The sequence below is a fragment of the Jatropha curcas genome, chromosome 1 (assembly GCF_041381405.1).
Source record: "Jatropha curcas cultivar XTBG-Jc1 chromosome 1, XTBG_Jcur_1.0, whole genome shotgun sequence".
NCBI lineage: Eukaryota > Viridiplantae > Streptophyta > Magnoliopsida > Malpighiales > Euphorbiaceae > Jatropha > Jatropha curcas.
The window spans coordinates 6,560,289-6,574,549 of NC_143151.1; the positions used below are offsets into that span (position 1 = coordinate 6,560,289).

The 14,261-nt window shown below is 31.6% G+C and overlaps 1 protein-coding gene and 1 long non-coding RNA gene across 4 annotated transcripts; one reads left to right on the plus strand and one right to left on the minus strand.

Moving 5' to 3' along the window:
* Positions 1-1,124: 1,124 nt before the first annotated feature.
* On the minus strand, positions 1,125-3,157 carry LOC110009902 (uncharacterized). Its single transcript, XR_005179246.2, has 3 exons — positions 2,905-3,157; positions 1,874-1,943; positions 1,125-1,335 (listed from the first exon to the last, which is right to left on the minus strand). It is a non-coding gene; the product is annotated as an uncharacterized LOC110009902 (long non-coding RNA).
* Positions 3,158-9,681: 6,524 nt separating this feature from the next.
* On the plus strand, positions 9,682-14,261 carry LOC105637366 (phosphoglycerate/bisphosphoglycerate mutase family protein). Of its 3 annotated transcripts, XR_005179249.2 has the most exons (10): positions 9,682-10,105; positions 10,196-10,301; positions 10,389-10,605; positions 10,705-10,823; positions 11,169-11,267; positions 11,795-11,848; positions 11,927-12,025; positions 12,409-12,516; positions 13,432-13,904; positions 14,075-14,261. XR_005179249.2 is itself a non-coding variant. In XM_012220813.4 (9 exons), exons 1-9 carry the CDS (start codon positions 9,762-9,764, stop codon positions 13,804-13,806), a joined length of 1,521 nt encoding a protein of 506 aa, XP_012076203.1. In that variant the 5' UTR covers positions 9,682-9,761; the 3' UTR covers positions 13,807-13,981. The 3 variants fall into 3 exon arrangements, 2 of the variants coding, with proteins under 2 accessions (XP_012076203.1, XP_020536267.1); XM_012220813.4 differs by lacking the exon at positions 14,075-14,261 and having other exon boundaries at positions 13,432-13,981; XM_020680608.3 differs by lacking the exon at positions 14,075-14,261 and having other exon boundaries at positions 9,944-10,124; positions 13,432-13,981.

Below are 14,261 nucleotides of genomic sequence, written 5' to 3' on the forward strand. Positions count from 1 at the left end.
TATTTTATACTACGTTTGGATGATAATAAAAAATTGATGTGCTACAAATTAATTTCAATTAGTGTTTTTGGTTAGTAGATTCATCCAAGAAAATTAACCTTAAGAGCTTCAAGTGATAAATATTCAAGATATTAGAAGCCCACAAGTCAAGTCTTTAGATTTTTTATTCTTTTCAATGAATTAATTGACTCAATTCTAGAAATTTTTTTTGAATATATTTCATGATATTAAAACTTGTATTTTAAAAATTATTTTAAAGTCAATTACCTTTTAAAATTAGGAATTCATTCAAATAAATTAAGTCTTGGTGACATTTTGAATATATTGCATTTGTATTTTGAAATGAATTTTTGTTTTGAGTAGTATTTTATTATAGAAATTCATGTTTTTGGAAAGTTATTTAAATATACATTTTTTGATGGTTCAAATGGTTTTGAAAATGGAGTTTTCTAACAAAAGCTATAGATATTTTAGGGAGTTTAGGCTGCACTTTATGCTCCTAAAGTTCAATTTAGGCGTCAGGAAACAATTCAAAATTTTCTAGTTCAGGCACTTTAGGTGCCCAAATTTGAGTTTAGGCAGCCTAAAGTCAATTTTTAAATTGATCATTTTTGCCTCCAAACTTTAGGCTGCCTAAAGTGGCTTTACATTACCGAACTTGAATTTTTTGCCAAACATTTATAGCGACTCTTTTGGTAGTTAACATCTATTTTTATATTACATACACCTCTAACAACTATTTTTGAGCCTTAACTATAAATATGTGTCTGAATTGACTTGGAAGAAGTGACAACGACGTTGCAAAAGAGATTAAGTAAGTTTTTCCATTGTTTTCATTTTCTCTTTCTCTAGAACTTGAGATATATTAATAGATTGAGTGTGATAATTTTTATTGTTGAAATTTATTATAGTTGGAGGATTGAGAGTGTCACACCCCAAAATTGATGGTGCGACGGTCCTAGGGTCCAGGTAGGCTTAAGGCCATCGGGAACCTTGTAGAACCCACAACTGAACTAATCCAATTGCACACATTACTTATCTTGATTAATTACTTAGGTGGGCTATAATCAATTTATTTACTTTCATTTAGTTCCCATGATTATTGATTACAATCTTTCATACACTTTGTATAATCATATATCACATTCTCAAAATACTGTTTACATTATAGCTTCATACAAACAATACTAATATCATTCACAAAGGTACTATGGAGAAACTAGAGTTCATATAGCTTATTAACAACTTATAATATCTGACAACTAGTTACATCATTCACAGGCTTCTTGTTGGAAGAAGGAAATCAAGAAGCTAATGGATCTGGATCACCTCTACCTAAAACCACATACGCTTGAGTGAGTCATCAACTCAGTGAAATTATAGTGTCCTATTGATAGCATGTACACTGAAAAGTATCTCAAGGTTCAACATTTATAGTAATACAAAATGGTAGTACCATTGTAGCTCATCAACAGAAATAAGTCCATATAAAAGGATTCATAGTAATTGGATGAATATCACAAAGGCAATATCAATAATATGACAAATAATCACATAGATAGCACTGAAGAAAACATATTACTATGTACGTTCTAGTGCTATCACACACTACACACTTTATGGCAGTAACTTCTCCCTTTAATTACAAACCTCTATGTGCACATATCCTGATGGTATAAACCCCATCCAGTTGGGACTCTGTCATATTGGCTAAACAAATGGCTTGATACAATCAAATAGGCCTAGAGGCCAAACAATTTCACAATTCACAATCTCAATATCACAATTAACAAATGGTTTCAAATACCAATAACGGTATGCATTTGATCAAAAGTTCCAATGTAACAAGAAAGGATTAGACATTATAACTCACCTTGAAAGCAACAATTTGGTTCCTCTCGAGCACTTATAATTTTCAAAACAGTTTCGTGGTAATCCTCGGCCTATATTCACATTTAAACACATATTAAACTTTTTTAGTTTTGCTTCTAGCTCTTTATTGATATTCAAGGTTTTTTGATATTTTTATTCATTAAATTTGAATCTAAAATTTTGGAGACAGAAATTACACACATTAAGCTTTATGTTCATCCATTATATGCTTATGTTCATAGTCTATTCACTTATGTTTTAATATGCTCAATTTAGTGCACATTTAGGAGATCCAGAATTTTCAGCATATCAGTCACTTACATTCTCTTGAATATATTTTCATTTCTAAAAATCCTTTTGGTATGAAATTTTCACACGATGTTCCCAGCATCTTAAGGCACTCCCATATTAAATTTCATGAATTTTAGAGTTTATTTACCTATTCAAATAATCCAATTACAGAATCAGAATTTTCAGCTTTTACATACTGAGCAGTCTTCTTTCTTTTATTAATATCTCCATTTTCCCTCATCAATTGGATTTTCCCTTTTCAAAAAAACCTTCTTAACATCTTAGGTTACATCTCTGTAAAATTTCATAATTTGTAAAGTTTATTTACATGGCCAAACAGCCTAAACACAGTGCTGAAATCTGTTTAGAGTGTCACACTGAGCCGTCTGTATTCACTTAGCTATAAATTCCTTTCCTTTCATCTTCTGGACATTTCCTTTTACCAAAACCTTCCCAACATCCCAACCTATATCTCTATAAAATTTTATTAATTTTAAAGCTTGTTTACATATTTAATTTAACAAAATACAGTGGCTGAATTGAAGCAGTTTCATTAAGACAGTTTTGGAAATTTAAGTTTCTAACTTTTACATGATCAATTCCTTTCAATCCAAACCAATTTCTAGCATCCTAATTGATCAATTCATATTTTTAAAAGATAATTTTGAGTTTTGATTCATCAAATTAAGGATTTAAGCTTAGGAAAATATGAAAATCAAAGGCAGAATTTAAATTCCATACCTTTCTTTTAATTTCTTTTATTTTCTCTTCTCTTTTTTCTTTGTTAGCTTCATTTTTCCTTTGATAATATTATCTTCACTTGGTATTTTTTGGTAAATAAATTCTAGCAAATGTTAGAATGATAGAAAGAAGAAGGAGAAAGAAGAAGCCTACGTTGGGAATGAAAGGTGAAGAGATGGGTGTTATCTCCTAATACCCTTGTCCTCTTTTCTTTTCGCTAAGGAGATGACTCACCTATACACTTGCCTCCTTTCTCTTACTAAAGAGGTGAGTCACTCATACACTTATCCTTCTTTCCCTTAGGTCAAAGATGAGTGACTTGCTTTGTTGTTAAAAAGATGGATTACCGCTTGTATAGGTAAGATTTCCCTTTTATCCTCTTTAGTCACGTTGGTTAAGTAGTAGTCTCGGTGCCCTTTTAGGTCATTTCACATTTTTATTACATAAGCTTCTTCTTCTTCTTTTTTTTTTTTTTAGTATTTTAATTTATAGTTTTTGGTTCACTTAATTAGATTAAGATTATATTTTATTTTTATAGAATTTTGGTGCATTTCAATTTAATTTCCTTAGGAGATTTTTCTGTATTTGTGTCATCATACCTTAGATGTTTTAGAATTTTCCATTTAAATCACTTTAATACTTTATAAATTTCACTTCCTTATATTTCAATAGTCCTTTATGATCTAAATAAGTCACATATTTTATAAAATATTTCTTTATTATTTATTTACTTAATTTACATAACATTGGGGGTATAAGACTTCCATTGCATCTAGGGTGTTACAGAGAATGAGTTTATATTGTATTAATTGAGTGAGAAAGTTCTTGTAGGTGTATTTATTACACAATTATGAAATTGAGTTTGTACAGTGTAAGGATTTGCCATTGAGAGATTGTAAAGGTTTGTTCTACATCCAATGAAGAAGTTGATGGTGGATTGAAACTTTGGAGGAGGACCTTAAGAAGAAGATTGGAATAGCTAAACCTCTTTAAATTCTTTGTGTCTCATTTGCCTTTTCCTTTCATCTTCATCTTCTTATTCTAATTGCCTCTTAATCTGTCAAACTTTCACCAAAATCTTTAATTAACCCAATTCACTGTACTTTTAGGTTACTATAAGGGATAATATAATCTTTGTTGACAAGCGTAGATATGATAGATAAGCTAAAAACATGGCCTAAATTATATATTTCCATTTTATTGCAATCTACTGATAAATTTATAATCTATGCAAGTTGCAAATTGGGAAAACGAATGAGATGAAAGAGGCAGAAAATGAATTGAAGTAAAGTCTCAATTTACTCAAGGTTCACTTAGTTCTTCGATAAACGCCCTCTTTCACTTTACCCAGGGTTAAGGTCAAGGTCAAGGTCCTGATCTCTGGAAGGGAATTATCGACTAAAGGATCAAACTTTAAGGGTTAATTCATCTTATGTACCTGTGTGATCTTTTTCAGAAATAAATAATTAACATTAAGTACATATCATGTACATACATCTTGATGTTATTTGTTATTTAATATGTATCCACTTAAACTATTACCTCCATTTAGGTAAGGCTGGTCCATTGAATCGATGATTTTTGTTCTTTAAATTAACAGTTTAAGATTTCTAAAATTTTAAACTTGAAACGGTGCATGGACTAATGGTTCCTAATTGATTTTGGTTCCGACCATAATTCTAATAGTAAGTTATATTCTTCTAATAAAAAATTTATTAAGAATTGGATTTCAGAGTTACACATCTCTTTTTCTTTAGAAACAAAATTAAAGCTAATTTTAGAAAATAGAGACATAAATTTTGCTTCCTAAACCAAGTGAGAAAGTAATAAATTTCCTCAATTTTCAAAGATGTGACTACTCTGCCTATCTATAGCTAAAAATAGACTGAAGAGCCAAAAATTTTTTCATAAATTTTATTAACTATGCATATATTGGGCCAGATCGCCTCGATTGTCAGTTCAATATTCAATTTTGGGCCAATTTTAGTTACTTGGTCCATGAACTATCGGCTCCAATTCAAATTTGTGAACCGTTCATTTCAAGTCGATTTCGATTCACCAAAATCTGATTTGATTCAGATAGAGTTCTTGCTCAAACCAGTCTGCCAAGCTTACCCATTAAGTTCCATTAGCATTAGTTTAATGTTCTAAAGATAGTATAGAATAGAGATAAAAGTAAGGATTTTTATTTGGGCCAAATATTCAAGGTGCTTAGATTTGAACTTTGTAGCCAAATTACTCAATAAATTATACAAAAAGAGTCAAATAACCTATTTAGGCTTAGAATGGAGCCTGTCATATGCGATCAAAGAAAAATAAAAGGCTTCATATTGAAGGTAATATGAAGGGAATAAAGAAATAGGAACCACTTTGTATCAACACACACAATATGCATTGATATATTCTCTTGTACTAAAGAGTTGTTGATCAGCACCAACAAACAGTTCAAACCTGAAAAAAAAATCTAAGTACAAGGTCATTACTTACGATTACAAACCTTAAAAATTTTTGACTAGACAAGAATTGTCTTCCCTCATAATAAAAAAATGTAGATTTAAAATTTTAGCATCTTCCAAAGCGAAATGTCATTATTTGTGTCTTTGGACTGAACATTTCTCTCTTATGTTCTTCCTTAAACACACACATGCGCGCACATATAAATAGTTATCCTTTTCTCCCATAAAAGTGTATAACTTTTTGGTATGCATTTATTGAACCAAATCAACTTGGATTGCAAGTTCAAAATCCAATTTTAGGCCGGTATTGGTTAATTTTTTACAAGAATATGAACATTAACTGATATATGAACCCTCGGTGCCAACTTATGTTTTTTAAACTTTCATTTTGAGTCGATCTCGATTTGCCAAAATTTAATTTCAATTTTGATTTGGTTCTGGCTCAAACTAGCTTGGTGATCATGCCTACCTCCGTTAAGGCTAGTTAACATTAATTTAATATTTTAAAAGACAATGTAGACTACTTTGAGATGAAATTAAGATTTTTACTTACGCAAAATATTAAAAATGCCTATATTTTAACTTTGTAACTAAATTACTCTATGTATTATGCAAAAAGAATCAAATATGGTGAAAACATGGCCTGAGGATAGTTCGACTGGAAGTGATGGTCTTTGCCAATTTAGCTCTAGCTTGAGGAGTTGATAAACATAGTGAGAACCTATTATTCGCTCATAACTAAACACAGATACACTAAAGAAGAATCCAATATGCATTTGAGAATTTACAAATTTACCGGATTCAAATCAAGTTGATATTTTTCAGATTTACTGTGGTAACTTCACTCGCTTTGTTGATTCTTCATCGATTTTGAATTTCTTTTAAATATTGTGCCTTGATGTTCTTTAGATGATTTCTTCCTTGTGCTTCTGTTGATAGTGAGCTAATAATTCAGATTTTTTAGTTGAAATGAAGTTTGAATCTTTTTATTATGTTTTTGTAGCTTTGATTTCGAATTTTGTTGATATCATTTTGTTTTGTTAGTTTTGTTTAAGATTTAAGGGGCATTTTTTTAATTTTTATTTTTTCTTTAGCTGGATTACATAAAGTATGAATATTGGGCTTAATTTAGTTTTCATTACCTGAATTATGAGAGAATATATATTATGTAGGTGTTTAAATTTGTTATCTTTATTCTGGATTTTTTTTAACTAAATTTTTGTCCCATTGTGTTAATAGGTTTTATTCGCACACGAAGTCTAAACATTTGTAAATTTTGTATCTTGTAGTTGCCAGCTATTATCAATATATTACTCCCTCTGTTCTACTTTAATAGCAACATTTGATCTTTTCACAAGGATTAAGAAAATGATTGGAATATATTAATTTTTCGAAAGTATATGGTAGAATGTCTAAATTGCCCTTCTTAAAATTAAAAGCTCTCTATTTAATTTTGCTATAAAACACCTAATACATATGGGTAAAATTGAAAAAAAATAATTAATATACTCTTAAAATCTTAAATAAGCACTTAAAGTGGAACCAGGTAAATACCTATTTGTTGCTATTAAAGTGAAACGAAAGGAGTACTATTTACAGAGAAAAAGTTGTGGACTTTGAATTCATTTGCATTGATTTTGACGTACAATTTCAAAATTTTTTGTTGTTTCTTTGAGTGCATGCTTTCATTTCTTTTCTCAATTGATTCATTTCTATTGGAAATCTTACTTAGTTGGATCTGAATTTTTCTTGTAGATATTAGATCAAGAAAATCATACAAGGGAGAAAGAAAAGAGCAAGATAAGGATATACATCGCTGTCCATTCTCTAATGAACATTGGATATGCAGTTGTGGATTCTTATTATATTATCTTTCTCTTTTATTAGTCATTAATTGTTTTAGAAACCAGATTAAACTTTGATTTATCAGGTGTAATTAAACTTTGATTTCATTGTAGTGGCAACGACAGTCTAATATTGCAGTAGGTTTGGTTTAGGGGTTAGGGATTATAAGGGTAGAAATTATCTTTTATTTTTTTCTCTTTCCTTTGACCTTACTTTATGAGGTAGACTAATAGAAAATTAGGCTGATTTTGGAAGGAGGGAGGTGGTTATACGACGGAATGAAAATTTAGGGAGTCGTGTGTTAGTTTTAGAATATAAAAGGAGGTATGTGTTAATTTCACTGTAATTTAGGGAGATATTGTTTCTCTTAAAATAATGAAAGTTAATCTTTTATTAGACATGAATTACTTTCCCTCATAACAAAACATATCGTAGATTTAAAATTTTATCATCTTCTAAAAAATGGACATTATAAATCAGTTTATAGGAGCATAATAATATTGTTTATATGTCTTTAGACTAGACATTTCTCTCTCATGATCTTCTTTGAAAAAACACAAACAGACACACATACACAAATGGTTTGCATATGTTTTTTTTTTAATTTTTTTGGTTTGCATATGTCAGAACTAGATGGAGGGGGTGAGGACAACACAAAAATTAAAATAAAAATTTCTTTATAAAAATTACATTTTGAACTCTCAAAGAGTAATTTTTTAGGTTTATTTCACTCGTTGTGCTTTAATAGGTGGTTTACATTATCATACTTTAAATTCAATTTGCAACATAAACATATATCAACTTCTATTGAAATAACATTAAAATTAAAATGACTTGATAACCGGCTAAAATTACCGAATGGAAAAGTTTTAAGTAAATTTTACATTTATTTAATGCAACGTCAACAATCTCTCTCCATTCAAAGACATAATTTGAATAGGATGCGACCTACTTGATAATATTTCATTTCTCTCTCAACTTTTTTACTTTATAGTAATGGAAAATTCGCTTTTTCTCCCAATAGTTTCTTTTTTTAATATATAGTTTCAATTCTCCTTTAAATGAAAATTTTATTTTCACTTTTTTTTTTTTAAAAAAAAACATTCAAATCTCAGCATATAAACAATTTCTTTTCCAAAAATTTTTTGTCCTTCTTCTTCTTACCCTTCTTCTCTTCCCATTTCCAATATTGAACCAAAAATAATGACAAATGTAACACCACTGAACTCGATCATAAATTCGATGGCTAAAATATTGATTGATTACTTTGACAAATAAATCAACACAACAAAAGATCCAAAAGTGAAAATTAGAAAAATCCAACACAATTATGGAAACAAATATAATGAAAAACTATTTTTGAAAATCTTTAAAATACCCTAGCTTTCTTTAGAATCTTTAGAAAAGGAAGAGAGAGAAAGAAGTAAATGATAAATGGGATAGGAGAAGAAAGTGAAGAGAGCAGAGAGGGAAGAGAGCGGAGAGAGAAGAGAGGGGAAAATAGAAAAGAGAGAGAGGATCTGAAAGAGGAAGAGGATTTAGATCGGGAGAGAAAGAGAAAAAAAAAAGCCTTGGTTTGATGGGGTTGATTTTAGGATTGTAGAGAGATACGAATACACAAGTGGTCATGGATGTCATGTTGATGATGGTGGTGTACCATGGAGAATGATAGTAAAAGAAGAAAAACTCCTCCCAAATCTTTATTTGGCTTTGTCAAAAATAAGAACTTAATTGGATAAGAGAGAATAGGTATAGGAGAAAGTTGACTGTTGATGTCAGGGATGGACTCAGGAGGTTGGGAGGGACTGTGGTCTTCCGTGTTAAAAATTTTTGTGGGACCCTCAAATTAAAAATTTTTTAAAATTTTTAGAGTGAAATTTTTGAAAAGAATTTTTATTTTTACTCTCTATATTTAGTAAAATTATTTTTTGGCCTCTTCTAACCATTTGGACGGATTTATTACTGATGGATGTGACATTATATAAATGTTATTTTAATTTTCACATCAGATTTTCAGTAATCTTAATAAGTGATTAGGTTATTTTCATTTTAATGTTATTTTAATAGAAATTTATATATACGTACGTGACAAATTAAATTTGAGTAACCATAATGTGATATCACATCTAAGATAAATGAAATTAACTCTAATTTTTTACCTTCCAAAAATTTGAAAATTTTTGTTTCGCTCTTTACCCAATATTTGCTAATTGTGCTCTTGTATTTATATTCAAGCCGAGGATAATATCTAAAAAGTCTTTCTAGCGTGGCTAACTTTAAATTTGAACTCTTGATTTGTAGATAAAATTTGAGGGAATGCAATATACTAAAGCAATAAAATTAAAAAGAATGGATATTTCAAAAGAAAAAAAAAATATAAAGAAGTACGAGAAAATATCTTCTCTCTCCTGTATACGTGTCATTCTGCTGATCGTTACGCTTATCATCAGTTCGATAGAAACAACGGTAACCACTAAGTGCAAAACAGAAAGGAAAACAAATTAGCGCCAAAACGCAAAAAGCAATCGCAGATAACGAAAAACATAACACTTCCAAATGTTTTCACTCTCCCCTTCTCCACTTCTACACAATCGTCTTCTTTTTCGCCATAGAAACTCCAACTCTCCATTTACAGTCCGCTCTTCTTCAAGCATCCAAGAGATCGAGAAATCCCCGCAAGACACAGAATTGAGCTCTGAGCTTTACTCTTCGGCGCCGTTTCCTTCAATTAAAGTTGCGAAGCGAGTGGTCTTGGTGCGGCACGGGCAGAGCAGCTGGAATGCTGAAGGAAGGATCCAAGGGAGCTCTGATTTTTCTGTTTTAACCAAGAAAGGCGAGGCTCAGGCCGAGACCTCGCGCCAGATGCTTATTGATGACTCCTTCGATGTCTGCTTCAGCAGGTCTGTTGTCGTTTTGCTGGTAAAGGACTTGCCATTTCGTGTCTTTTTTTATTTATTTCGGGTGATCGATTTACTGGTTTGTAATTTCAGCCCTCTGATTCGATCAAAACGAACAGCTGAAATCATTTGGGGATCTCGCAAAGAGGAAATAATTACGGACTCTGATTTGAGAGAAATTGATCTCTACTCATTTCAAGTAAGTTATTTATTTATTTTTTATTTTTCCATAAATAATCTTATTCTAAGAATATTTTATCAAACGATTTTTTAAAATTCATTCTAGGGCCTTCTAAAGCATGAGGGGAAGGAGAAATTTGGTGCAGCGTTTCGTCAATGGCAGGTAGATGCTGCAAATTTCAATATTGATGGTCATTACCCAGTGAGGGAATTGTGGGCTCGTGCTAGAAACTGCTGGAATCAAATCCTATTACATGAAAGTAGGTCGGTTCTTGTGGTTGCTCACAATGCTGTTAATCAGGCTCTTGTTGCTACAGCTATTGGTACTGTTCCCCTTTTCGTTTTTGTAATTGCATGAAATTATCAGGATTATCATGTCGGATTTACTTTCTTTGTCTCTCTTTCATTTTACTGTTATCCAGGACTGGGAACTGAGTATTTCAGGATTTTACTTCAGAGTAATTGTGGTGTAAGTGTGCTGGATTTCACCCCAGGAGCTGAGGGTGGGTCGCCCAATATATGTCTTAATCGTTTGAATCAGGTATATGATGTGTTTCATAACACTATTTGATTAAATATTCTGTTATTAACATGTGGAAGTAAGGCAGATGATTACCAATCAAATTTTCTTTTTCAAATGGAGGTAAGGTTGTAATGTTGAATTGGTTTTACTTTGTTTTTATTTCAAAATTTTAACAGCTGCTTATTCAAGAGTTTAGAGGAAAATACTATGAGCTACCTCAACAGATTGATGAGCTGCATAAAATCAACATATAATGTGCTTATATTAGGATTAAGGTTTCAATATGTTGACAGCAACTTTAAATAAACATAGTAAGACTTGATTCTTCTGTTTTCTCTTAAATTTCATTGAAACTTGATGCAGACACCAAATTCACCAGTTGCTGCTGGAAGTTCTGCTGGAAGAAAAACCAGTAAGCGGATTATACTTGTTTGTCATGGAACCTTACAGGGTGATGCAGAGGTTTGAAACCATATCTTGAAGGGTTTTTTTTCCTGCTCATATCATGTCCGACTTCTCTCCTAAATCTTTTCGAATTAGATTTCGATTGTCAGAAAAGAAAAAAAGTTAACAAGTCTTTTTCATCTGAGATTGCACTTGGATTTGAATCTCAACCAATGGGTTGTAATGAAAGTCATAATCTGTTCGGTTTGTAACAATGTTTTCCTTAATTGTCTTGATTTTGAGACACAAGAGCTGGCATGCAGAAGAAGAACAGAAGTTAAGAATAATGCACTAATGTGCGATTCAGAAATGAATTTATATTTTTCTTTTCATGAAAATAAGTATTCAAACTTCCACTGCATTCAGTGTCAGGAAATAACCGTAAAACAAGACCATTATTGGCCCATCTCATACTTAACCCTCTCATGTTGACTTTAGATAAACATAATTCATGAAGATTCACTGCGACGTTGTACAATATTACTTTGCAGCCACATCAGTTTTAATAACTATCAGGTCATGGTCAACCTTTTCAATGTTCACAGGCTAGTTTTCCTAATTCTGGGGATCAGCCAATGAATATGCTTGGAGTTATCCAGGTAAATCATTCATCCAAAAGTGTAAAATAATTTGGTTGCATGGCTGTGTCCTGAAGTTCTTATATGGATTCTTGACAGTCCCAGAAAACTGCAGAGCTTCTTCTTGATCTGAAAGTAAGCACTATAGTCAACAGCCCTAACAATGCTTGTGTTGGGACAGCCATGGCCATCTCCAGAGTAAGCTCATGCCCTTCATTCTTGAGTCAGTATATTATTCCCTTTCATGAATTATATGGAAAATCTGATAAATTGTTTTTGATGAGACTGCTTTTTGTGTACCGCAATATCCAATTTTCTTTCTGAAAGATAATATCTTTATTCTACTGTTGATTTTTTTTTTCTGTGATCTAATTCAGACTGGCTACCATTATTAGGTGCAAGAAGCAGCAGATTATATTATTCCCTTTCATGAATTATATGGAAAATCTGATAAATTGTTTTTGATGAGACTGCTTTTTGTGTACTGCAATATCCAATTTTCTTTCTGAAAGATAATATCTTTATTCTACTGTTGATTTTTTTTTTTCTGTGGTCTAATTCAAACTGGCTACCATTATTAGGTGCAAGAAGCAGCAGATTGCTTGGGTGCTGATTGTGTGCCACGTTATGTGGAAATGAAACAAATCAATGAGCTTGATGTCAGAGACATCCTTCAGCAATCAAACAAGGCAAGTTACCAGGGAAAAAATATGATGCCTTAATCTGAGTAATAACTTGCAAGGTTAATTTTTCCCCTTTTGTTATTTTTTCTTGGTAAATATAAAGAATACTGATAACATTAGTTCTGTCTTTTTTGCTATCTATCTGATGTAAGTTTTTGCGCCCGTGGTTGCCCAATTTTCCGCTGTTTGAGTTAGAGTACACAAGTTAGAGTATGTGTGTACGTCGGTGGAACTAGAATTATTTCTTTCCTGGGGCCAATATTAAAACATTAAAAGATCTTTAACTATGAAGGGGGCTAAATAGGCAAACAAAAAAAAAAAAAAAAAAAAAAAAAAACGTCAATTGAGTAATTACTCTATAAATATAAGGAAAATAGCCAAAAAAGAGGAGGGGGGGGGGGGGTGTCAATTGACCCCGTTTTTTGTGAATAAATCCGCCACTAAGTATGAACTGAGCCTAGCTTAGCAAAGGACTGGATTCATATGGTGTTTGGATCAAGCGAATGAGAATTCCATTTCATTTGCAAATGAATTCACATATTATGGTACTTTAGCCATTAAATTTGCCCAGGTAAATAAATCTAGTAAAAACCTAAGTCAAGTAAAATCTTGTAGACATACTATTTTGGAGTTCTTGTGTTAACGTCTACAAAATTTAATTGGATTTGGTTCAAATATGACCAATCTCCTAGAAGAAATGTTATAGAATTCCAATTGAAGTTTTAGTTAGACCAAACATGAAATGCATAGATTTGTTAAACAATTCTATAAAATTTGGAATTCGTTTATATCAAACGGGCTCTTAGTCACAATTGATCTCATTGCTTTGCAATAGTCTAATACACAATTTCCAATCTTAGATTGATTTCCAATTTGCCTTTTTTTTTTTTTTTTTTTTTTTTTTTTTGGCAATTCTCACAGGACGGAAGAGAAGCTCCAGCACATCAGCCTGGTTTTTTGAATCAGTTTGAGGATAAAGCACTTTTAGCTCTGTGGGAACAGTCTGGAAAAGCTTGGCAAGCTTTGTTGAATGAATTATCCGATGAATCTGACCCAGAAAAGATTACTGTTGTAGTGGGTGATCCTGCAATTCATATAGCAATGATGGTACATTGCCTGAATCTAACTAAAGAGTGGATGGGATCATTTCATCTTGATGCAGGTAGTGTTAGCGTTTTGGACTTCCCTGATGGGCCAGCTGGAAGAGGTGTTATTCGGTGCATAAATTACACAGCTCACTTGGGAAGATGGTCTATACCTATTACAAGATCAACATTAGATGATGAAGAGTTTTGATTGTGAAGATATCCTGTCAATATCAACTTGAAATTGATAATTCAATATGGAAGTTAGCCATCCTCAAATGGCATGTGACCATGATGTACATTAATCAGGTGCTTAATAATATATGTAAATATGTTTTTATGTATATATAATATTCTAATGTCATGAAATTTCTTGCTTTCTCTCAGTCGTGCGCATAAACTCGTTGCTCACATTGACTAAAGATTGTTCTATTTACATCTACTGCCATCTTATACTGTGTACTTGTTTTATTATGCAGTTTGTGCTGGGACCCATAAGTTATTAAAATAACTGTCAAAACCAGGGGTCATCATCAGTTAACCGAACCGAACCAAATTGAGCTCGATTTCGGTTTACCCAAATATATTTTTATAGTAACTAAATCTGGAATCAAATAGTATTAAAACTGATCCAAATCGATTTGAAGTGGTTTGATTTGGTTTAAA